The following is a 23,341-nucleotide window of genomic DNA, read 5'->3' as shown; positions in this document are numbered from 1 at the left end:
GTTGATTCCGACTCATAGCAACCCTATAGGACAGAGTAGAACTGCCCCAGAGAGTTTCCAAGGAGTGCCTGGTGGATTCAAACTGCTGACCTTTTGGTTAGCAACCATAGCACTTAACCACTATACCACCAGATTTGGGCTTGGTAGGGTGAAAATCGACAGGAATTTTATTTTTACTGATCATGTCTACTTCAAACATTTTCTGAGGTCCTATTTGTTTCCACTTCTGAATAATATCTTGGGCAGATATGACAGCTTTTCTGATGACTCTTAGTATTAATATATGTTCTTCTTATCCACATATTGGAAGGTCTAAGTCAAAATTTTAATTTTTATCAAAACTAAAACTTATTCCCACATGCAGGGTCTGACTTAAGGCTGATTTGCTTCTTTCCACCTACCCTTCCTCTCTCACATTGCTAGGTGGCTGCTGGTTATTTAGGTTTGGGGTGAGGCAGAAGTAAGGCCTGGAAAGTTCTTCTCTGACTGTGATATCTCTATTCAGGCACTTTTGACTTCTAGCTGTGGCAAAAGTCTGAATGTTTTTGCTCACAGAGTGCTTTTTTTTGGTGGTGAGGGACCGCCTCAAATGCAATTCCCTGATATGGACAACGCTGCCCTGGCTGGGTACTTATGACTTCTTTCTCATCCCTGGATTCTGGTGACCCAGACTCTCTTTTGGCATTACCTTACTTTGACAGATGGTACTTCTGGGTAGGATCCCTTTCAGCATGGCCCAAATTGCTTACCTTCCGTGAGGTCGACCTAGGCCAAATATGGGTATTCTATATTTGTCCTATTACTGATGGAGTTCAGTTTGCTCCCATTATAGCCCATCTCTCTCTGCTCTGCTCTCCGAGCCAGCTCCTCAACAGCATTTATACCTTTTTTTTTCCAGATAGAATCCAGGGACAGTCTTGGTGTCCCTCAAACTTCAGGGAACAAGGTCAAGCTCTCTGAATGGTTTTCTTGATGTACCCCTCACTTTGCTTAGGGGGATCACATAGCACACTAACGACTCTCATCAAGGATATTCTTACTAATGGCCTCCATCACACTTCCAGTCTCCATTTGTGCACTGTTGATGAGGATGATGAGCTGAGTTCTGAGCGGCCGATTCATAATCTCTTGGTATGTACAGCATTGATATGTGGAGATTCTGCCAAAAATACAAGAGGCGTATTGTTACATGGCTTTTAACAAAAAGTGATAGAAAACCATGTAAGAAAGTAATTTGATTGATTTCTCTTTCCAACGTTGTATGGACTTAAAAAAAAATCAAAACCTTCCTGGATAACTATTAAGATTTTAAAGTTATTTTTATGATGCGATGGGGGGCTAATCTTTTCTCTCCATGGAAATACATATCTAAAACTAAAAAGGAATCAACATATGACCAATACACAATGAGTCTGGCTTTGTACAAAAGATCTGTGATGGTTATGAATAAAACAAAGTCAGCTTGAATTAGAGAAAGAGGATTATTCTCTCACTTATAGTAATAAATTCATTGGGTTGTGCAAAGCCTATTCCTGAGTTTTGGGAAATTTTCATCCCACAAAGGACATGAGAGGGCATATTTCATGTCCTTGTTGCATAGGCTGTAGATGATAGGGTTTAAGATTGGTGTCACAACCGAGTATATCAGTGTGATGACCCTCTGCATAGCAATTGAATTGCCAGATGTGGGAGTCACATACATCACCATTATGGTTCCACAGAACAGAGATACCACCACTAAGTGGGATCCACAGGTAGAGAAGACTTTTCGCTGACCCCCTGAAGAAGGGACTTGCAGCACAGCTCTGAGCACCAGGGAATAGGACCCAAGGATGTAGAAAATGCTGAGAATGACAATAACAGAGCTCACAAAGTGGAATACATGCTCTATGATGGTTTTAGGGGCACAGGACAGGGCCATCAGTGGGTCCACATTACACAGGAAGTGATCAATGGTGTTGGCACTACAAAAAGGTAGCTGGGAAATGAAGAAATGGGAATTAAATGTCCAAGGAAACTGATGAGCCAACAAAGAGACACCAGGATGCCACAGAGCCTCTGGGTCATGAGGGAGGGATAGTGCAGTGGGCGGCAGATAGCCAGGTACCGATCATAAGCCATGACACAGAGGAAGAAGCATTCCATTGTACCCAGGGAGTAGAACTGAGTGAAGCAGCCAGAGAAGGAAATGGTCTTGATTTTGGAAAGAAAATTGACCCACATGTTGGGAACTGTGCAGGTCACAGACCAGATCACTGGGAAGGAGAAGCTGGCCAGGAGCATGTACATAGGGGTATGGAGTCGTGGTTCCCATCTCACTGCACAAATGATGGCCATATTCCCAGTCAGATTCAAGATGTAGACCAACAGAATCATCGAGAAAAGAATGAGCTGCATGTTCCAGGGACCAGGAAAGCCCAGCGGAACAAAGTGTGTTACAGTAGATATCCCTGGTTTATTCATGGTCCCCAGACTGTGGAGAGAAGACAGATAGATAGTGACAATTGACTTTGCTGCTGAGGCAGCCTGAAGCTTTTCTTGGGACAGAGAGTTTGATTCATGCAGGCAAACATATGGATATTCTAAAAAAAGTCTTGAACGAATCCTTCCATGTTATGAATGAATCTTTTGGCCCTAACTCTTTGTAAATATACACTTCCAGGCTACTTGAACTTTCTGTGGCAGTGGACAAAGTCAGTTAAATTTCATCTTCTTCTGATATTAAGAAACCTTGAACTAGAGGAAACATGGTTTGTCTTTTATGTAATTTTTTTCCAGTGAAAGCTGTTTATACACAGCAATTACTTAGTGCTATTTTTATTGACATCAATATGTGATGACATGCATACCATCATCGAATTTTCTAATCATTTTGACTGACTTGTACTTTTACATTATTTTAGATTCTTTCTTTCTTGGAGCCCTATTTCCATTAGAAGAATTTATTTTCAATCCAATACTTTTGAGTGATACCAGAAAAAATATCATAAGGTCATTCAAATGATAAAATTCTTTATGTATATAAAGACATTTAAATTGGACTCCAGCTCATTTGGCTTTTAATCCTTTGTTTTTAGTAATAAAAAATTCGCTATTACCACTTCTGAAAGGCTGATTGTTAATTTCTCATCCTTCATAGACATTTAAAAAGATACGTCATTAAAGATAAATATAACCTCTGGAATGTATTGAAAGGAAATTACAATGACTAAAGAGATTCTTTTCTAAAGCTCTTCTTACTATGGCTGCCACAAGTTTGCTTCAAATTCACAATTTGGAAGATTTTATTTTAGTCCATTTAGAAAACAGCCCCTAAAACAACTGAATACAAGAGAATCAGAGATATTGTTTCAAAGAAATATTATTCACCCACGTGAATAATGAACCACTAACATTGAGTGGCATTTCTAACTTCAATTTCATATGCTGAGACAAAGAAACATTAATTGTGAGCCCAAATTTTGATATCTGTAACATGGTGAAACATGGAGCATACATGGCTAAGTATATGAATCTGTTTGGTTTCTGAGTTCAGTTAATGAGCTCACCAAAGCTATTCACTATTTAGTCCTTAAATTTGGGTAGTTTGTAGTGAGAGTTCACATTGTAACAAATACCATTTCTATATATAAGAAATTATCTCCACTTATTTAATTTCTTAGTTCAAATATAAATAGTTTTAATAGCAAAGATATAAGTGGGTGCCTTTAGTATGCTTGTCATTAGCACAAGAAAGAGCCAAGAAACTGTTAGGAATTTACTTGTCGCCTCCACAGTTTCTGCATTGCTGATACTACCTCCTGATTTCTTAATGTGTAGACCAAGGGGTTTAAGAGAGGGGTGAAAACAGTATAGAATATTGAGAGGATATTATTCACCAGGAACTTGTTGAAAGAGCAGGCATAGATGAAGATGCAGGGCCCATAGAACAGGGTCACCACAATGACATGGGCAGTCAGGGTGGTCTGAGCCTTAGCCATGCCGACTGACAATCGACGTCTCACAGTGATCAGGATGACCATGTAGGAGATAAGCAAGAGCACGAAAGAGCTCAAAGCTATTAGACCACTATCTAAAAGCGTCAGTTTCTCAAGGATATATGTATCAGTGCAGGCAAGTTTGATAACTAAGAGAAGGTCACAGAAAAAGCTGTCCACTTGATTTGGACCACAGAATGGAAGGTTTACTGTGAAGACCAACTGGCTTACTGAGTGCAGGACTCCAATGAGCCAGGAGCCCACAACAAGGACTGTACACTTGCGTACACTCATGATGGCTGCATAGTGCAGGGGTCGACATATGGCTACATATCTGTCATATGCCATGGCCACAAGGAGCATCATTTCACCACCAGCACAGACATGCTGAAAGAATATCTGGGCCATGCAGGCCTCAAAAGAGATGGTCTTGTGCTCCTTGAAGAAGTCAACAATCATTTTGGGAGTGGCAAAGGTGGATAGACACACATCAATGAAGGAGAGGTTACTGAGCAGGAAGTACATGGGTGTGTGTAGTGCAGGTTCAGAGAGGACTGTGAGCACAATGAGGAGGTTTCCCAGCACAATGGATGAATAGAAGAGTGTGAAAAATGCAAAGTAGAAAAGTTGTAGCTCTTGAGGACCTGAAAGACTGTGCAACACAAATTCAGTCACTCTTGAGTTATTTCCTTGGTCCATGATTTCAAGTTTCTGAGATCGGATCTGAAAATTTCCTGTAAAGTGAAATGGAAAAAATATCATAGTTTTGTGGGAGTAAGCGAGCAAATCCAAGCCTGGCATCAAATCTCTCTATATATACTTATATACTTTAGATTCTCATACTGTTGTTGTGTTCTTTTGAGTAGATTCTGACTCAATGGACCCTGTTAGACAAAGTAGAACTGTCCCATAGGATTTCCTAGGCTATAATCTTTACAGGAGTAGAAAGTCAGGTCTTTTCTCTCATGGAGCTGCTGGTTGGTTTAAAAAGCCAAACTTTCAGTTAGCAGCTCAGTGCTTAACCATTACACCATCAGAGCTCCTTTAGATTTTCATAAGCACACGAATACACATTATCTGCTATCATTTCTTTTGTAGTGACTGTGTGTGCTTGGCTTTCATCTCTGCATGCATGACAGTTATATTCTAAAAATACAATTCTTACTCCTTACCTTCACATGTTAAAATTCCTAGTAAATAGGACAACGAAGCTCTAGAGTCAAACTGGTAGGCTTCAAACTCTATCTCTTTTAATTTCTAGCAGTATGACCCTCGACGTGTTTATAAGCTCTCTGTGCCTCAGTTTTTGCATCTGTAAATTAGGGGATGAATGATATATGCCTCATAGTATTGCTGTAAGAATGAAGAGCTATAAAAGGTGAAATATTTAGAATAGTGCCAGACATATAAACATTTGGTACTATACCTTTTTTCCATCAATGATGAAAATATTTCTCTGTGCAAATCAACATTGTAGACAAAATATCAAAGTGTTTTCTCATCATATCTAATAGAACAAAATATTTCATGCACTTTAGTGGCATCTATTTATATTCAAGCATGTTAATACTTGAGTTCATATCATAATTATATTTTTATCTTTTATTAGACATTACTAATTTAGACTATTTGTAAAGTCATGATGGCTCTTCTTCACCCAGTGACTCTGATTTTGAGTGAATTTAATATGTGATCTTTAGTATGAAGTACAAAAAAATATCATCTTTACTGATATGATCGACCTGTCTTGCCTATAATTTATATAAATGTGCTTTATGATTCTAAAGGAAAGGGATCATATTTTGTCCTTTGTTTTTCTTTGTTTTTCAGAGCACAGTGCACATAGATTGTGTTCAATAATATTTGTAGATCTAGATGTGTTTTTAGTTTCGTATCAATTGAAAGAGAAGTGGTCTTATAGGCTAATTATCTCTGTGTACATTGGAGAAAACTCCAAAAAAACTGTTTCTTAGGAGTCTCAGATTTTTTTTTAAATAAATAAAAACATTTTTCTTTTCGTAAGTTTTCAAGTTTTAACTGAGTATGAAAATTGATTTACTAGAATAATTATGAATAAACTAGACAGGGTGCAAGGATAAAGTACCTGGATGCAACAACATAGGGACTTTATCTTTAGAAATGTTGTCTCCAAATTTTTTTCATTCCCCTCTCTAATAGCAAAAGGCTATGACCAAGTATATTCATTTACCTGTAAATTATATACATATACATGTTCACTAAAATATTACATACGTGATAAAATATAATCGAAGTTTAAGAAAGAGTGTTTTATAAATAGCAAGAGAACTACTAATATTTTTCTGACACTCAAGCAGCTTGCCTGCTGGGATACGTATGTGCACCCTACTTTGGATTTCATTGATCAAGAAATGGAAGTGACTCATTTTCTGGAGAGAAATTTCAAAAAAGCCTGACTTGGGAGACAGTTAAGTCATTGCATGCAGCATTCTGTTTCTAGAAGAGAAGACAGGAAGACATTGTAGAGCAGTAAGGTGCATTCCCTAGGTTCCCTGAGTGGTATAAACAGTTAAACGCTTGCCTACTAGCCTAAAGGTTGGCATTTTGAACTCACCCAGAGGCTCCTCAGAAGACAGACCTGGCAATCTGCTTCCAAAGGGTTACAACCTTGAAAACCGTATGGATCAGTTCTACTCTGCACACATGAGGTCACCATGAATTGGAACTGACTCACCAGTAGCTAACAGCAACAACAAAGATGCTTTCCCATCTTGGTCAAAATAATCAAGATGGTAAAGTCTATCTTTGGTTCCTTCTGTCTCTACATTCTTTTGTTCTCCCAAAGTAAGTAAATTTCTTCTGTTGTCTCTGCTCCATTTTAGGATTGCAAGGTCATCAGGACACTTTCTCCAGACAGCTAGTGAAACCTGCAGTCAGACAAAAGAAACATTCTTAAGTGTTCAAAACACTGTTTCTTTACCTGCAATAATAAAGAAATACTATAGGGGTATGAAACTTACTTACTAAAATCACCTCCAAAGAGATCTCTTTGTACTGTCCTAACAGTGTATATATACATAGAAAACCTTTTACACCCCTATGCCAATGTTAACAGTGGTTGTCTAGTGCTGATGTAACAGGAACACCATAAGTGGATGGCTTCAGCAAACAGAAGTTTATTCTCTCACAGTCTAGGAGGCTAGGAGTCTAAATTCAGGGCAGCAGCTCTCGGAGAAGGCTTTCTCTGTCAGCTCCGAAAGAAGGTTCTTTTCATCAATCCAGGAGTTTCTCAGCACAGGGACCCCCAGGTCCAAAGGATGTGATATTCTCCTGGCTCTTTTTTCTTGGTGATATGAGGTCCCCATGTCTCTCTGCTCACTTCTTTTTATATCTCAAAAGAGATTAGCTTAAAACGCAATCTAATCTTGTAGATCTCATCAATATAACTGCCACTAACCCATCTCGATAACATCATAGTAATAGGATTTACGATACATAGGAAAAACTCATCAAATGACAAAATGGTGGACAATCTCACAATACTGGGAGTCATGGCATAGCCAAGTTGAAAGATAGTTTTGAGGGACACAATTCAATCTATGACATTATCTCTAGGTGAGAATCATTTTATTGTGTATACATTTCTGTATTTACTGAGGTATTTGTTTTTCTGAAATAAGCAGGTATTATCTTTTTAATCAAGGAGCCCTGTTGATGCAGTGGTTAAGTACTCAGCTGCTAACAGAAGGGTTGGCAGTTCAAATCCACCAACTGTTCTGAAGCTGAATCAATTAGGTTTGCCATGGATTGAATTATGTCCCTCAAAAAATGTGTATCAATTTGGCTGGGTTGTGATTCCCAGAATTGTGTGGTTGTCCTTCATTTTGTGATTGTAATTTTATGTTAAAGAGGATTAGGGTGGGATTGTAACACCCTTACCCAGGTCACATCCCTGATCCAATATAAAGGGAGTTTCCCTGGGGAGTGACCTGGACCACCTTTTTATCCTCAAGAGATAAAAAGGAAAGGGAAGTGAGCATAGAAGGGGGACCTCATACCACAAAGAAAGCAGTGCTGGGAGCAGAGCGCATCCTTTGGACCCTAGGTCCCTCCGTGGAGAAGCTCCTGGTCTGGGGGAAGATTGAAGAGAAGGCTGGCCAGAGAGAAAGCCTTCGCCTGGAGCTGAGACGCTGAATTTGGACTTTTAGCCTACTTTACTGTGAGGAAATAAACTTCTCTTTTTAAAGCCATCCACTTGCGGTATTTCTGTTATAGAAGCACTAGATAACCAAGACAAGGTTCTATTTTTTTTTTTTTAATTTAGAAATATCAAATAAGTCACATAAAATTAAAAAGTATCTTTAATTACAATACACAGATAATAACTATTTGATATATATATAGCCCCTGTGTGTTCTCATTAAAGGATATACATAGATCACTGTATGTACAGTGCATATTATTTTATAACATATCGCTCAATAGTTATCATAAATATATTTCCATGTCAATGGAGCACTTTTATGTCAGCTTTTTAAAAATATATTTTTGATATTTTATCAAACGGATGTTTTCAATTTTCCCTATTATTATTATAAAATAACCATATTTTTAGCTAAAAATTTATGGGCATACATAAGTATTTATTTAAGATATCTCATTATAAGTATACACTGTAGAAGCTTTCTGTCCATTATGCCACAACTCTTCACACTAAATTGATTTATGAGAATGCCCATTCTTCACCTCTCCCTTTCTTGGAAAAAGAGCATGTCACACTTTTTATCTTTACTTATTTGCTACATAAAAGTGAATCTGAATGATGTTTCAATGCATTTAGTGATTATTAATGGGGTTGGCCATTTGTTCATTCATGAATTGGCCATTTGTATTTTTTTTCTCCTCAGTAGCCTATCCATGTCCTTTGACCATTTTTCTATTGCACTTTCCATCTTCTTAATATTTACATATAAAGACACTACTTTACCCATGAAGGAATTATCCTTTTTTACAGATATTCCACAAAATATTTTAGTTTACTCTTTTCGTTTTAATTTTGTGTCAAATTTCCCATAATATTATTAAAAATATTTTAATAAATTTAGATCTAATATTTTCCCAAATGCTTTCTGCATTTGTTGTCCAGCTTAAAAAACCTTTGGCCACCAATGTATTTTCATTATTTAAAATAAAATAGTGAAAAAAACTTATAAATTGATAAATTTACTTTTAAAACAATGGTGGCTATAGGAAAATTATATTGCATGAGTTTTTACTAGTGCAATTTTGACAGGTCAAATCTTCAAATGCCACATTTACGGGACAATTGGAGTGCCAGTGTAGGGTGGGGTGATTATGAAGGATGCCATTTGTATGGTAACCAACGCCCTATGCTAAGGAGAAAAAAATGCTCTCATAGAAATTACAGGTACCAGCAAAGAGTTGAAGGAGGGTAGGGAATGAGGTTTTCAGCTGCCTCTGAAATCACTCCACGAAATTTCCAACTATTTCATCTAGCTGGTGCCTTTGCCTAGTACCAGGTTAAGGAGCTTCATAAATACACAAATCTCTTTTGTATGTCCTTGTAACTGGCCGTATATTGTCTTTAACTTCATTCTCCTTTTTTTTTTTTAACTTCAAGTTGTTAGCAGAGAAAGATGTAATATCAGAGGTTCCATCAATTGGAGGGAAGTCTAAGACATTCTTGTTTATTACCCAAGGGAGGACCAAGAACCAATCAACTCAAAGTAAAAATGTATAAGAATTTGTTTTATAACTCATTTAATTGCGAATTCTTTTAAAATAAGGAAGCTGAAATTGTAACCTCCCGGGTGATTAAATTTGATTATAAACTGCACAAGCAAAGGAATGAAATCTTTTTTGTTGTTGTTATGCTTTTCTTTTTTTTTTTCCTCACCACAGTTAAGCCTGGGCTTTACAAAGGGTGTTCTTATAAAAGTTCAAAAAATAGTTGCCAAATTAATTGATTCATAAATTATACTGATATGAATGACTATGTGCATGCATAAATGAATATAACACATTTTTAGTAGGCAGAATAATGATTAATTAAATACAAATTATTACATTAACATTCCTCCCTTGTGTATAAAAATCCATTGCCATCCAGTCCGTTCTGACTCATAGTGACCATCTAGGACAGAGTAAAACCACCTCATAAAGTCTGAGGAAGCAGACTACTACATCTTTCTCTTGCTGAGCTGCTCTTGTGCTCAAACCATTGTCCTTTGGCTTATCAGCCTAGGGCTTAAATACTGTGCCCCCAGGGCTCCTTTCTTGTTTACAGAAAAAAGAAGCCAAACCACAGAGTTAGTGAGTCATAAGTAATTATTTGGATTCTTTGAACCTCAAAACTTGAGAAATTTCGAAAAATTCAGCTCATATTCTGTCTATTGTCTTGAAACCATGACGATGCTAAAGGACAACTGATTTTTAAAGAGAAAGGAAGGAAAGATAGAAAGAAGGAAGGAAAAAAGGCAGGCAGGGAGGAAGAGAGGAGGGAGGGGAGAGGAACAGAGGAAGGAAGAAAGGGTCTCTTCAGACTTATTATATTTCTCCATTATAATTATACTAATTTACTGAGCATTGATAAAGTCTTCAAAGCACTATGATAAAACTCTCCATTTGAATCATGTTTCTTAACATTCATCAGCTTATTCCATTTTATAACTGTGAATGTAAAAATAGGAACAGATATTGAAAACCAGAAGGCAATAATATTACTTAGAGCTATTGATTTATGAATCAATTTTAAATGCATAGCTTTGAATACAGAAAAAAAAAAACCTATTGGATGGCATGAATTTGGGTTAAATTTCATAAATAATAAGAAACAAGAGGTTATTTTAATATAAACAGAATTTTGGGGTCACTTGGTACTATAAGTCCTGAGGGAGACACACATGTTGAGAGTAGAACTAGGAACAAGAAATCAAATCTTAATCCAAATCTCTCTCACTGATTATTTAGTGTTGAGTAAGTCCATACACTCTACATCTTTTAAACTTAATAGGAATCTTAAGGAAAATCATATGGGTATCTCCTTCTGGCCCCAAATCATTATAGAAGTAAAAGTAACAAAAAATAAATAAACCCTTAAAGGGGAAAAAAAATTACAAGGGGCCAACAGAAAGGCATGTGCAAAAGAGAAGATAGACTCTCAAACAAAATAAAGCTAACAGAGTTAAAAAAAAAACAAAAACAAAAACAGAGTTAGGGTGAGTTTATATGCATTGGCTCTTTCTGAGTACTGAATTATAGATACTTCATTTACCACCTAGCTGAGGAACTGAAGCCACTGCACAAATAACATGGGACCTTTGAATGTATGGACCTTGAAATAATCAACTGTAATTAACTATAAACTTAGAATGGCAGTGAACAAAAACCCATTGCCATTGAGTTGATTCCAACTCATAGCAGCCCTATAAACTCATAGCAACCCTATAGGGAAGAGTAAAACTACCTCATAAAGTTTCCAAGGAGCAGCTGGTGGATTCAAACTGCTGACCTTCAATTAGCAGCTGAGCTCTTAAACACTGTGCAACCAGGGCTCCAGAATGGCACACAAAAGACAATATCTGTAAAAATTTTAGAGATCATTAAATATAACTTATAATTGGATTGTTATATTTATTTTTAGAGTTTTTGGATAAGATGTTAATAGACATCATTTCCTGTATACTCATTATGTGCTAGGAATTCTACAAACATTTATAAGACTATTGGTATGTATATTCCAATATATGTCATGTCTATAAAATAAAAAAAATTATTTTATATATATACAGAAGCATAAATATACACAGAAATAAATATAAAAATATATATAGAAGTATAGATACATATATACAGAATTATAGATAATATATATACATATATAGCACAGAAAACTTCATCTGTATGCATATATATGCATATGTACATATGCATGCATGTATAAATACATAATATAGAAAGCTCATAATAACCCTTCAAGTATGATTTTGTTCTTATATGAAAGAATGTCAGTGAAGATAAACTATTAACATAATCATATGACAGAGAAAGTGACAAGCCTGGATTTTTCATTGTATAAATTGTAGTCTAAGCATGCAAAAATTGCATTTGCCTAGTTAAGAGCATGGAGACCAATGCAACAACTAAAAAAGTGGATGTCCGTATACGCGTAAAGAAGCAACACTGGCCATTCACAGAAGAACCATATTGTGTGTCCTACAACTGGAGAATAAACTCTGAGATCATAGTGGCCGAGTCTGCAGAAGAGGAAGATCACTTTTGCAGACATGAGTTGAGTGGCATATAAAGAGTTCATCTTTATATGAGGGAGTTCAAACAAGGTGAGACAAATTCAATCTCGCTGATGGAATAAAAAGAAATAGAAAACTATATTAAAATGGATTGTCTACAAAGAGCTTTTTGAAGTGACAAAAGTATTAAAACTTACATGAGTCTGCTGGGTTGCCATATAGACTTTACTAAGAGAGTTGAAGTTTATCGACTCTTTTTATTTCAGAAGTTGCACTGGACTAGCCTGAGCTCTCATGACATTAGAAATGTGATCTTCTCGTACAGCTTGCAATCTGCCTCATTGTACTTTACACGTTTTATTTAAGAGGAGGTGCAGGTGAAAACGTATTTGTCATTGAAGGGTAATTTTGTCCCAGTGGGACCATTGCTAATGAGTTCTTTTATATCATACACTAGCAAGTAATATTTCTACCTAGGGATTCACACTTCTAAGAATCATGCCCCAAACTATCTTGAGCCTCTTGTAACTAGTGTGGTATTAATTTTTGATGAATATTTATTCATAGGCAAGGTGTCTGAGCATTTTGTAGAGTTATTATTAGATTTCCTTAAAGGAACTTTTTTACCTTTGTGGTCTCCATGAAACAAATACTCTTTGTAGCCACATTCTAAGTGCTGTAATAATTCAATTGCATTTGCCATTAAATCAATTCCTACTCAGGGCAACCCCACGTGTGTCAGAGTACAACTGTGCTTCATGGAATTTTTAATGGCTAATTTTCTTTTACAGTGATTTTTGTTTTGTTAGATGTAGGTTTACAGAGCAAATTAGTTTTTCTCATTAAACCGTTAATACACGTATTGTTTTGTGACCTTGGTTGCCAGCCCCACAAAGTGTCAACACTCGTCTCTACTTTGGGTTCTCCATTACCATCTTTCCTGTCCCCTCCTGCTTTCTCATCCTTGCCCCTGGGACCGTGTGCCCTTTTAGTCATGTTTGGTTTTACAGGTCTGTCTAATTGTTGGCTGAAAGGTGAACCTCAGAAGTGACCTCACTACTCAGTTAAAAGGGTGTCTGGGTGTCCGTACTCTCGGGGTTTCTCCAGCCTCTGTCAGACAAGTAAGTCTGGTCTTTTTCTGTGAGTCAGAATTTTATTCTACATTTTTCTCCAGCTCTGTCTGGGACTCTCTATTGTGATCCATTTCAGAGCAGTCAGTCAAAGCCACTGTCATTTGAATTGCTTTTTCCCTGTAGGTAAAATGTTCTTTCTCTTTTACTATTTTCAGTGTTTTTTCTTTGTGTTTAGTTATCAGAAGTTTGCCTGTCATGTGTCTTGGTGTGAATTTCTTTGGGTTTATACTGTTGGAGTCTGCTCGGCTTCTTGAATCTGTACAGGCATGGCTTCTGCTAAATTTAGGAAATTTTCAGCCATTATTTCAAGTGTTTTCAACTCCACCTTCATTCTGTTTTCCTTTTGGGATCCTGAAGACACAAACATAGATCTTTTGTTACAGTCCCACAGTTCCCGGAGGTCTGTTCATTTTTTGAAATAACTTGTTTTATTATTATTATTATTGCCTAGTGTTTTTCTCGTGATTATACCCAGGATATGGATTTTTGGATGAGGAACACAAGAGAAAATGTCATTCTCGTCACATCATATGAAGTCTACATGTTATCAGCGTAATTTATCGCTATTGATATTGACTTTTCTTATCTGCCTGAGATAGTGTATTTCAGTTAGATTTTTTTTCTCTTTTCCATATTTTACTCTTTGGAAGAAAGTCAATATGGGGAGCTCACACTTAAGAAGTGAGGAGTTATGCTCTACCTTCTTGAGGGTAGAGTGTTCTTTTCATTTATTTTTAGTTTATTCTCTCTGAGATTATGTAATTTGTTCTGTTCTATGTTCAGTTCACTATCCCTCTTTACTCCAATTCCTCCATTCTCCTGTTAAGCCCATCCATTGAATTTTTTTTTGCTAAAATTTCCATTAGTTATTCTTTATATCTCCTATTTCTTTGCTGAAACTTTTCTACTGTTTTTCCAAGGATTTTTATCATTGGTTTCAAATGTGTTCATAATTGCTCATTGAAGACTTTTTATGATGATTGCTTTAAAATACTTGTCAGATGCTTTTAACCTCACTGTCACCTTGGTGTGGCATTTATTGTCCATAGTGCAATTTCCTGGTTATTTGTAAGACTAGTCATTTTTTCTTGAAATCAAAGCATTTTGAGTATTATAGGAATGGACTTCATTTAAACCTACTGTTTTAGCTGGCTTTTTCTCATACCACTGTGTCTGCACAATGGGAGAGGAGATGTTGCCTTATTACTGCAAAGTGGAAGTAAAAGCAAGATTTCCGACTCTACCTCCACTGATACCCAAGAAGGAGGGCTCCTTGGTACTGTTTGATGGCAGTGAGAGTTCTGACTCTCCACTAAATCTCCGTTGATACCTATTAGACTGGGAGTAGTAGGAATGCATTGTTATTGCTATATGGCCTCAGATGACCCCATGGGAGTGAAATGCTGGTTCCTTGCTTGACCTTCTTTGACCACCACCACAGGCAGTTGGAGGAGAGAGTTGGGCTTGTTATGAAGGGGAAGTAGAAGCCTAGCATCCCCACTTGACCTTTGCTGGCACGAGTGGGGTTGGAGCCAATTTTGTGTGTGTGTGTGTGTGTGTGTGTGTGTGTGGTATTCGGCTAGAGTAGTGTGGTTACCATCTAAAAGTTTTCTGTATTTCTAGGCTGCTTATTTCCTGGTCCTATGAATAGAGTCTTTTTTCCTTCTTTCTTTCCTTCCTTCCTTCTTTCTTTTCCTTTCTTTCCATTTCTTTTCCTCTCATTACTTTCCCTTCCTGTCCCTTCTACCCCTACTCTTTCTGTCTTTCTCTTGTTCCCATTGACATTTCTGAATTTCTAGCTGCTTAACCTTCAAGAAAACTCAGGGAAGTTACCAACAAATCATTCCTTGAGTCCCTAGCCTGTCTGTCTTCTCTCCAACTCTTAAAGTGTTATCATGTTAGTTTCAAAGAAAATTCCCTTGTTTTTAGTGGTAATTAGGAGAAGGAATACAGAAGAACAAAAAACTCATCTTCCCAAGAGCATAAATCACCTGTTTGTTTTTTTGATGATAATGTTATCTTATTTTTATTCACTTTGAACTTTTAACCATTTTAAACAAATTCACTTCATATCTTTTTCTGATAGATTTATTACTTATTTAAGTTGGGAATGGAGGTTAGTCTACTGTTTGTTCTGTCTTCTAACTCTTGTTCATTGTAGATATGCTTCCCATGTGTTTTGTGAGTTTGATTGTGAATTCAAATTTAGCAGGTCTTTGTGTGTCAGAATTCTCTGTGGCCAGTGTTAAGGGTGCAGCCCACCAGAGAGGGTTTTCTCTTTACTTTTCCAACTGCCCCAAGAATTTCATTGACGGCTGGAATGAACTATATATATATATATATATATATATATTTTTTTTTTTTTCAGATTGAAGCTCTTCTGACTACTCAGAGAGTATAAATTCAAACTCTGAATTCATATATGGACAATCCCATGATTATTATTTCCAAGAGTAAATAATTTTTCTATCCATAGACCAGGCCAATTAGAACACATTTTTGGTATTTTCCTTGTGCTGCTCAGAACACTCTTCAAAACTACATCTTCACTGAAGGAAAGGGCTTAAAGCTCTCAGGTCCAAGGGATCTAATTCTACTTCTGATCCTTACAGGGACAAAATTTCTCCTTAATGACCTTGTATTGTTTTGATTACCTGAAATTATTTTGCATCACCAGTCTTCGGTCAAAGCTTCCACTCTTGCAGATGCCATGACATCATATGTTTGTTTTAAAGAATGCTTTCAGGTTCATTAGGTATTTTACTTAAAGTATCCCTGAATACCTAAATTTCAACATTGTCAGTAATAAAAGTATAATCTTCTTCTAACTCTGTTATATTCTGTGAATATCAACTGAGATAATAACCCACCCTAGTGCCGTCTTGTCAATTCCAACTCATAGCATATAGATACAATTTGTAAACTGTATAATGACCATTATATATAAGTTTGACTTTAATGTCATCATTATCATATTCATCATATGACACAGTCCTTTATTAAGTGTTTTTTGTTTCTTTGTTAAATCTCTGTTTCAGAAAGGAATCAACAGGGCCTTGTGTAATGGTGAAATCATAAAGGAGCAGAGTGAGTTAAACATTTTTTAATGCCTAATTGATATTAAATCTTTTTCCAATTTGCCATTTATGCCACACTATTTCAGAAGCATAACTATACTTTGGAATGTGTCGTTCTCTGTCAGACACTAAACATCAGGAGATCTCTTGATTGCCTCAAATTAAAATGTAATGTCAGTTAAAATGAAGACCGGTAAAAGAAAATTGTAAATTAAATACTATTCTGAAACTTTAAAAATATTCTTTAAATATGTTATCTTACTCTAATATTTTGCACATTTTCATATTTATCATGTTGAGTAGAAAAAACATGAATTTGATAGAGGTATTAATTTTAGAGGGAAAGAAAAATATTTCATTCTTAGGAATACTTTTAGTCTAAATCAAATAATAATTATTTTCTAAGCAAAAGATGGGAAGTTCCTTCTTTCTGTTTTCTAAACTGGCTTGTTTTCAATTATAAAAAAGAATGCTATAAAAACAAAGAAAAGGTGTCCTATAATATTTCAAACAGAACTACTTCACAAAGAGTGAAAAATGTAGACTTCTTATAAAAAGTCCTTGTATTTTTGAGAGCTTAGAAAATATGTATTCTCAGTTAAGTTTTATTGGTAGTGTTACGGATTGAATCGTGTCCTCCAGAAATGTGTGTCAACTTAGTTAGGCCAGGATTCCCAATATTGTGGAGTCTTCCTCCATTTTGCCATCTGATGGAATTATCTTATGTATTGTAAATCCTTACCTCTATGGTGTTAATGATGCAGCATTAGAGACAGTTATGTTAATGAGGCAGAACACATCTACAGGATTAGGTTGTATCTGCCAAGAATGGAGCACTTTCTTTGGACCTGGAGTCCCTGCACCGAGAAACTCCTAGACTCAAAGGAAAATTGATGACAAGGACCTCCCCCAGAGCCAGTGGAGAAAGACAAAGCCTTCCACTAGAGTTGATACCCTGAATTTGGATTTCTAGCCTCCCAGACTGTAAGAGAATAAACTTTTTTTTGTTAAAGCCATCCATTTGTGGTATTTCCATTATAGCAGCACTACATAACTAAGGTAGGTGGTGTAGATTAGATAGCTGGATCAGAAGATCGGTAAAAGAATACATAGAGCAAAGGCATATTTTCAGCAGAGTTGTTGAAAAAACCCTCTATTTATATAAAGAGAAATATCCATTTTGGCATATAGTTATTGAACTACTAACTTTGAGTGTCGACTCTGAACTTTAATATGTTGAGACAAAGAAACACTACTTGTGGGTCCAGATTTTGGTATGTGGACCATGGCCAAATACGCTGCATTTACCTGGTTAAATACATAAATCTACTTGGTTTCTGAGTTAATGAACTCATCAAAATATTCACTATTTAATCCTTAAGTTTGGGTAGTTGGTAGTGAGAGTTCACGTTGCCACAAATACCATTCCTATATACAAGAAATTAACTCCAAGTATTTAGTTTCTTAGTTCAAATATATCAAAGGAAATAAGTGGATGTCTTTAGTATGGTGGTCATTATCATAAGGGAAAGACAAGAAACCATTAGGAACTTACTTGTCGTCTCCTCAGTTTCTGCATGGCTGATATTACCTCCTTATTTCTGAATGTGTAGATCAAGGGATTTAAGAGAAGGGTGAAAACAATATAGAATATTGAGAGGATATTATTCACTAGGAAGTTGCTGAAAGGCCAGGCATAGATGAAGAGACAGGGCCCAAAGAAGAGGCTCATCACAGTGACATGGGCAGTCAGGGTGGCCCGGGCCTTGGCATGCCTGCTGAGGATCGACGTCTCACGGTGACCAGGATGACCGTGTAGGAGATGAGCGAGAGCACAAAAGAGCTCATAGCTATTAGACCACTGCCTAAAAACATCAGTTTCTCAAAGATATAGGTGTCAGTACAGGTAAGTTTGATGACTAAAGGAAGGTCACAGAAAAAGCTGTCCACTTTATTTGGACCACAGAATGGAAGGTTTACTGTGAAGACCAACTGGCTTACTGAGTGCAGGACCCCAGTGAGCCAGGAGCCCACAACAAGGCCTGTACACTTGCGTACACGCATGATGGCTGCATAGCGCAGGGGTTGACATATGGCTACATATCTGTCATATGCCATGGCCACAAGGAGCATCATTTCACTACCGGCAAAGATATGCTGAAAGAATACCTGGGCCATGCAGCCCTCAAAGGAGATGGTCCTGTGCTCCTTGAGGAAGTCAACAATCATTTTGGGAGTGGCAAAGGTGGATAGACACACATTGATGAAGGAGACATTACTGAGCAGGAAGTACATGGGTGTGTGTAGTGCAGGTTCAGAGAGGACTGTGAGCACAATGAGGAGGTTTCCCAGCACAATGGATGAATAGAAAAGTGTGAAAAATGCAAAGTAGAAAAGTTGTAGCTCTTGAGGACCTGAAAGACTGTGCAACACAAACGCAGTCACTCTTGAGTTATTTCCTTGGTCCATGATTTCAAGTTTCTGAGACCAGATCAGAAAAAGTCCTGTAAAGTGACATGGAAATGGAAATAATATCATAGGATTGTGGGAGTAAGTGAGCAAAGCCAAGCCTGGCATCAAATCTTACTCCATATACTTATATACTTCAGATTCTCACGCCATTGTTGTGTTCTGTTGAGTAGATTCCAAGTCAATGGACTCTGTAGGAGAAAGTAGAACTGCCCCATAGGATTTCCTAGACTATAATCTTTATGGGAGTAGAAGGCCAGCTCTTTTCTCCCATGGAGCTGCTGGTGGGTTTGAATCACCCACCAACCTTTCAGTTAGCAGCTGAGTGCTTAACCATTACATCATCAGAGCACCTTTAGAGCCTCATAAGCATGCAAATACGCACTGTCTGCTATCGTTTCTTTTGTAATGACTGTGTGTGCTTGACTTTCATCTCTGCATCCCAGCATGTCAGCTATATTCTAAAAAAATACAATTTGTACCCCTTCACCTCCACCACTTTGAAATTCCTAGTAGATAGAACAATGAAGCTCTAGAGTCAAACTGATAGGTTTCAAATTCTATCTCTTATAATTTCTAGCAGTATGACCTAGGACATGTTCATTAAGTTTTCTGTGCTTCAGTCTTTGCATCTGTAATTAGAGGAAGAAAGATATATGCCTCATATAATTGTAAGAATTAAGAATTATATAAGGTGAAATATTTAGAATAGTTGCCAGGCCCATAGATATTTGGTACTATGCCTTTTTTCCATCGATGATGAAAATATTTCTGTGTGCAGATTAACATGGTAGATACAATATCAAAGTGTTTTCTCATCCTACTTAACAGAAAAGGATACTTCATGCACTTTAGTGGCATCTCTTATATTCAAGCATGTAAATATTTGAGATAATATAATTAATACCAAATTTTTGTTAGACATTATTAATTTAGATTATTTGTAGTCATGATGGCTCTTCTTCACCCCGTGGCTCTGACTTTGAGCAGATTTAATATGTGATCTTCAGTATGAAGTACACAAAAAATGTCATATTTGCTGATATGATCAACCTGTTTTGCCCATAATTTATGTAAATATATTTTATGATTCTGAAGGAAAGGGATCATGTTTGTCCTTTGTTTTTCTTTGTTTGATTGTTTGCCAGAGCACATTGCACATAGGATGCATTCAATAATATTTGTAGACCTAAATGTATTTTTAGCTTCATATCGGTCTAGAGGGAAGTGGTTTTATTTTACAGGCTGATTACTTCTGTGCACTTTGAAGAAAACTCTAAAAAAAAACTTTTCTTAAGAGCCTCAGATTTTTTTTTTTTAATCTGAGAAATAAAAACAGTACTATTTTGGTAAATTTTTAAGTTTTTACTTGGTATGAAAATGAATTTACTAGGATAATTATGAAGAAGTTAAACAGGATGCCAGAATAAAGTATACCTGGATGCAACAACATAGGAATCTTGCCTTTAGAAATGTGGTCTCCAAAATTTTTTCGTTGAACCTCTCTAACAGCAAAAGGCTATTACCGGGTATATTCATTTACCTGTGTAAATTATATACATATATATATTTGCTAAAATATTACATGCAGTATAAAATATAATTTGAAGTTTATGTAAGAATTGACTAATAATACGTTTCTCATATGCAAGCAGCTTACTTACTGGGATATGTATGTGAACACTACTTTGGAGGGTTTCCATAGATATGAATAGATACAAATGGAAGTGAGTCATTTTCTGGACAGAAATTTCAAAAAAGCCTGACTCGGGAGTTAAGTTAATGCATGCAGCACTCTGTTTCTGTTGGGTCCAAAGGATGCTCTAGTCTCCTGGTTCTTTTTTCTTGGTGGTATGAAATTCCCATGTCTCCCTGCTTGCTTCTCCCTTTTATATCTCAGCAGAGATTAGCTTAAGACACAATCTAATCCTGTGGATCTCATCAATATAACTTCCCACTAATCCATCTCATTAACATCATAGTGATAGGTTATATAATACATAGGAAAATCACATCAGATGACAAAATGTTGGACAATCACACAATACTGGGAATCATAGCATAGCCAAGTTGACAGATATCTGGGGGGAACACAATTCAATCTATGACACTATCTCTGGAAGAGAGTCATTTTATTCTGTATATTTTTCTGTATTTCCTGAGATTTTTGTTTTTCTGTCATGAGCATTTATTATCTTTTTAATGAAGGAGCCCTGTTGGTGGAGTGGTTAACCATTCAGCTGCTAACAGAAAGGTTGGCAGTTCAAACTCACCAACTGTTCTGAAGTACAAAAGTGATCCGCTTCCATAAAGATTAGAGACTAGCAAACCCTATGGGGCAGTTGCACTCTGTCTTATGGGTGGCTATGAGTTGGAATCAACTCAAAGGCACACAAAAACAACATCTTTTTCACTAGATTAAAAAAAAAGAAAGCCTCTTCTGAATTGATAAGGTTCTATTTTTTTAATTTAGAAATATCAAATAAGTAATATCATAAAATTAAAAATTATCTTTAATTAGAACAAGCAGGGATAATAACTATACATACATTATCCCTGTATATTCTAATTAAAGGATATATATATCACCATATGTACAGTACTTAGTGTTTTATAACATACCACTCAGCATTGTAAATATATTTACATATCAACAGAGTAATTTTATATCAGCTTTTAAAAACATATTTTTGATATTTTACTAAGTGAATGTTTTCAGTTTTCCCTACTATTATATAGTAACCATATTTTAAACTAAAACCTTATGGGTGTACTTATTTAAGATATATCATTATAAGTATACACTGTAGAAGCTTCCTGTCCATTATGCCACAACTCTTCACACTAAATTGGTGTATGAGAATGCCCCTTCTTCACCTCTCCCTTTCTTGCCAAGGCAACATTTCACACTTTTTATCTTATTTGTTACATGAAAGTACATCAGAATGATGTTTCAATGCATTTAGTCATTATTAATGGGCTTGGCCGTTTATTCACTCATCAGTTGGCCGTTTGTATTTTTTTTCTCCCCAATAGGCTATCCACGTCTTTTGGCCACTTTTCTATTGGGCCTTCTCTGTTCTTATTATTTACGTATAAAGACGCATTAGCTATTAAGGTATTATCCTTTTTTAGAGACACTCTACGAATATTTTAGTTTACTGTTTACCTTTTTATTTTATTAGTGGCAAATTTTCCATAAAATTATTTAAGTGGTTTTTGCCTTTGTTGTCCAACTTAAAAAGATTTTGTCCACCAATGTATTTTCATTATTTAAAAAAATATAGTGAAAAGCTTATAAATGGATAAATTCACTTTTTGAACAAAACTTTTAAACCAATGATACCTGTGGGAAAAATGTATTGAGTGAGTTCCTACTAGTGCAAGTTTCAGAGGTCACATCTGCAAATGCCACCTTTAGTGGGCAAACGGGAGCACCGCGCTGGGTGGGGGTGATTACGAAGGATGCCATTTCTATGGTAACGAAAGCCTTATGCTAAAGGAGACTAAATTCCCTCTTCAAAGTTACAAGTACCAGTGAAGAGTTGAGGGAGGTTAAGAAATTAACTTTTCAGATGCCTCTGAAATCACGCCACAAAATTTCGAACTATTTCTTCTAGCTGGTACTTTTGCCTAGTACCAGGCTAAGACACCTCATAAGCGGGCTAATCTTTCTTGTATGTCCTTGTAATTGCCCATATATTTTCTTTAACTTTAGTCTCCTAAAATAAACCATACCTTACTACAAGGAGTTACCAGAGAAAGATGTAATACCAGAGGTTCCAAAGATCAGAGGGCAGTCTAAGACATTCCTCTTCATTACCCAAGGGAGGACCAAAAACAACTAACTCAAAGTAAAAAGGTATAAAAAATTGTTTTATTACATCTACAGTTGCTATCTATTTTAAAATAAGGAGGCTAAAATTATAACCTCTCAGGTGATTAAATTTGATTCTAAACTCCACAAGCAAAGGAACCAAGCTTTTTTTCTCGCCACAGTTAAGCCTGTGCCTCACAAAGCGTCTGTTTATAAAAGCTCAAAAACAATAGTTACCTAATTAATTGATTCATAAATAATAATATGATTATATGCATGCATGAATGAATACAGCACAGTTTTAGTAGGCAGAATAATGACTGATGAAACACAAATTGTTACGTCATCATTCTGTTCTTGTGTATAAAAACCCATTGCCATCCAGTCCATTCTAACACATAGTGACCCTCTAAGACCAAGTAGAACGGCCCCGTAAAGTATGAAGAAGCAGACTGCTATATCTTTTTCTGGCGGAGCAGCTGTTGTGCTCAAATCATTGAACTTTTGTTTATCGGCATAGTGTTCAAATACTGTAGTACCACTAGGACTCCTCCCTTGTTTACAGACAAAAGAATCCAAGCCACAGAGTACGTGAGTCATAGGTAACTAATTAGATTTT

General features: G+C 36.3%; 2 protein-coding genes and 1 pseudogene across 2 annotated transcripts; all 3 read right to left on the bottom strand.

Moving 5' to 3' along the window:
* Nucleotides 1–1,433: 1,433 nt before the first annotated feature.
* LOC100667070 (olfactory receptor 11H7-like) lies at nt 1,434–2,544 on the bottom strand (annotated as a pseudogene).
* A 1,205-nt stretch (nt 2,545–3,749) lies between these two features.
* Nucleotides 3,750–13,660, bottom strand: LOC100667355 (olfactory receptor 4K15-like). The gene is made up of 3 exons (XM_003421633.4): nt 13,589–13,660; nt 6,691–6,883; nt 3,750–4,711 (listed from the first exon to the last, which is right to left on the bottom strand). The coding sequence occupies exons 1-3, from the start codon at nt 13,658–13,660 to the stop codon at nt 3,750–3,752; spliced, it is 1,227 nt and encodes a 408-aa protein (XP_003421681.4).
* A 4,525-nt stretch (nt 13,661–18,185) lies between these two features.
* LOC111748399 (olfactory receptor 4K3-like) lies at nt 18,186–18,905 on the bottom strand. The gene has a single exon (XM_064291837.1). It carries the CDS (start codon nt 18,903–18,905, stop codon nt 18,186–18,188), a length of 720 nt encoding a protein of 239 aa, XP_064147907.1.
* Between the last annotated feature and the right edge of the window lie 4,436 nt (nt 18,906–23,341).

Source organism: Loxodonta africana, chromosome 10 (genome assembly GCF_030014295.1).
Source record: "Loxodonta africana isolate mLoxAfr1 chromosome 10, mLoxAfr1.hap2, whole genome shotgun sequence".
In the NCBI taxonomy this organism is placed as follows: domain Eukaryota; kingdom Metazoa; phylum Chordata; class Mammalia; order Proboscidea; family Elephantidae; genus Loxodonta; species Loxodonta africana.
This window is presented reverse-complemented; position numbering and strand designations above follow the sequence as displayed.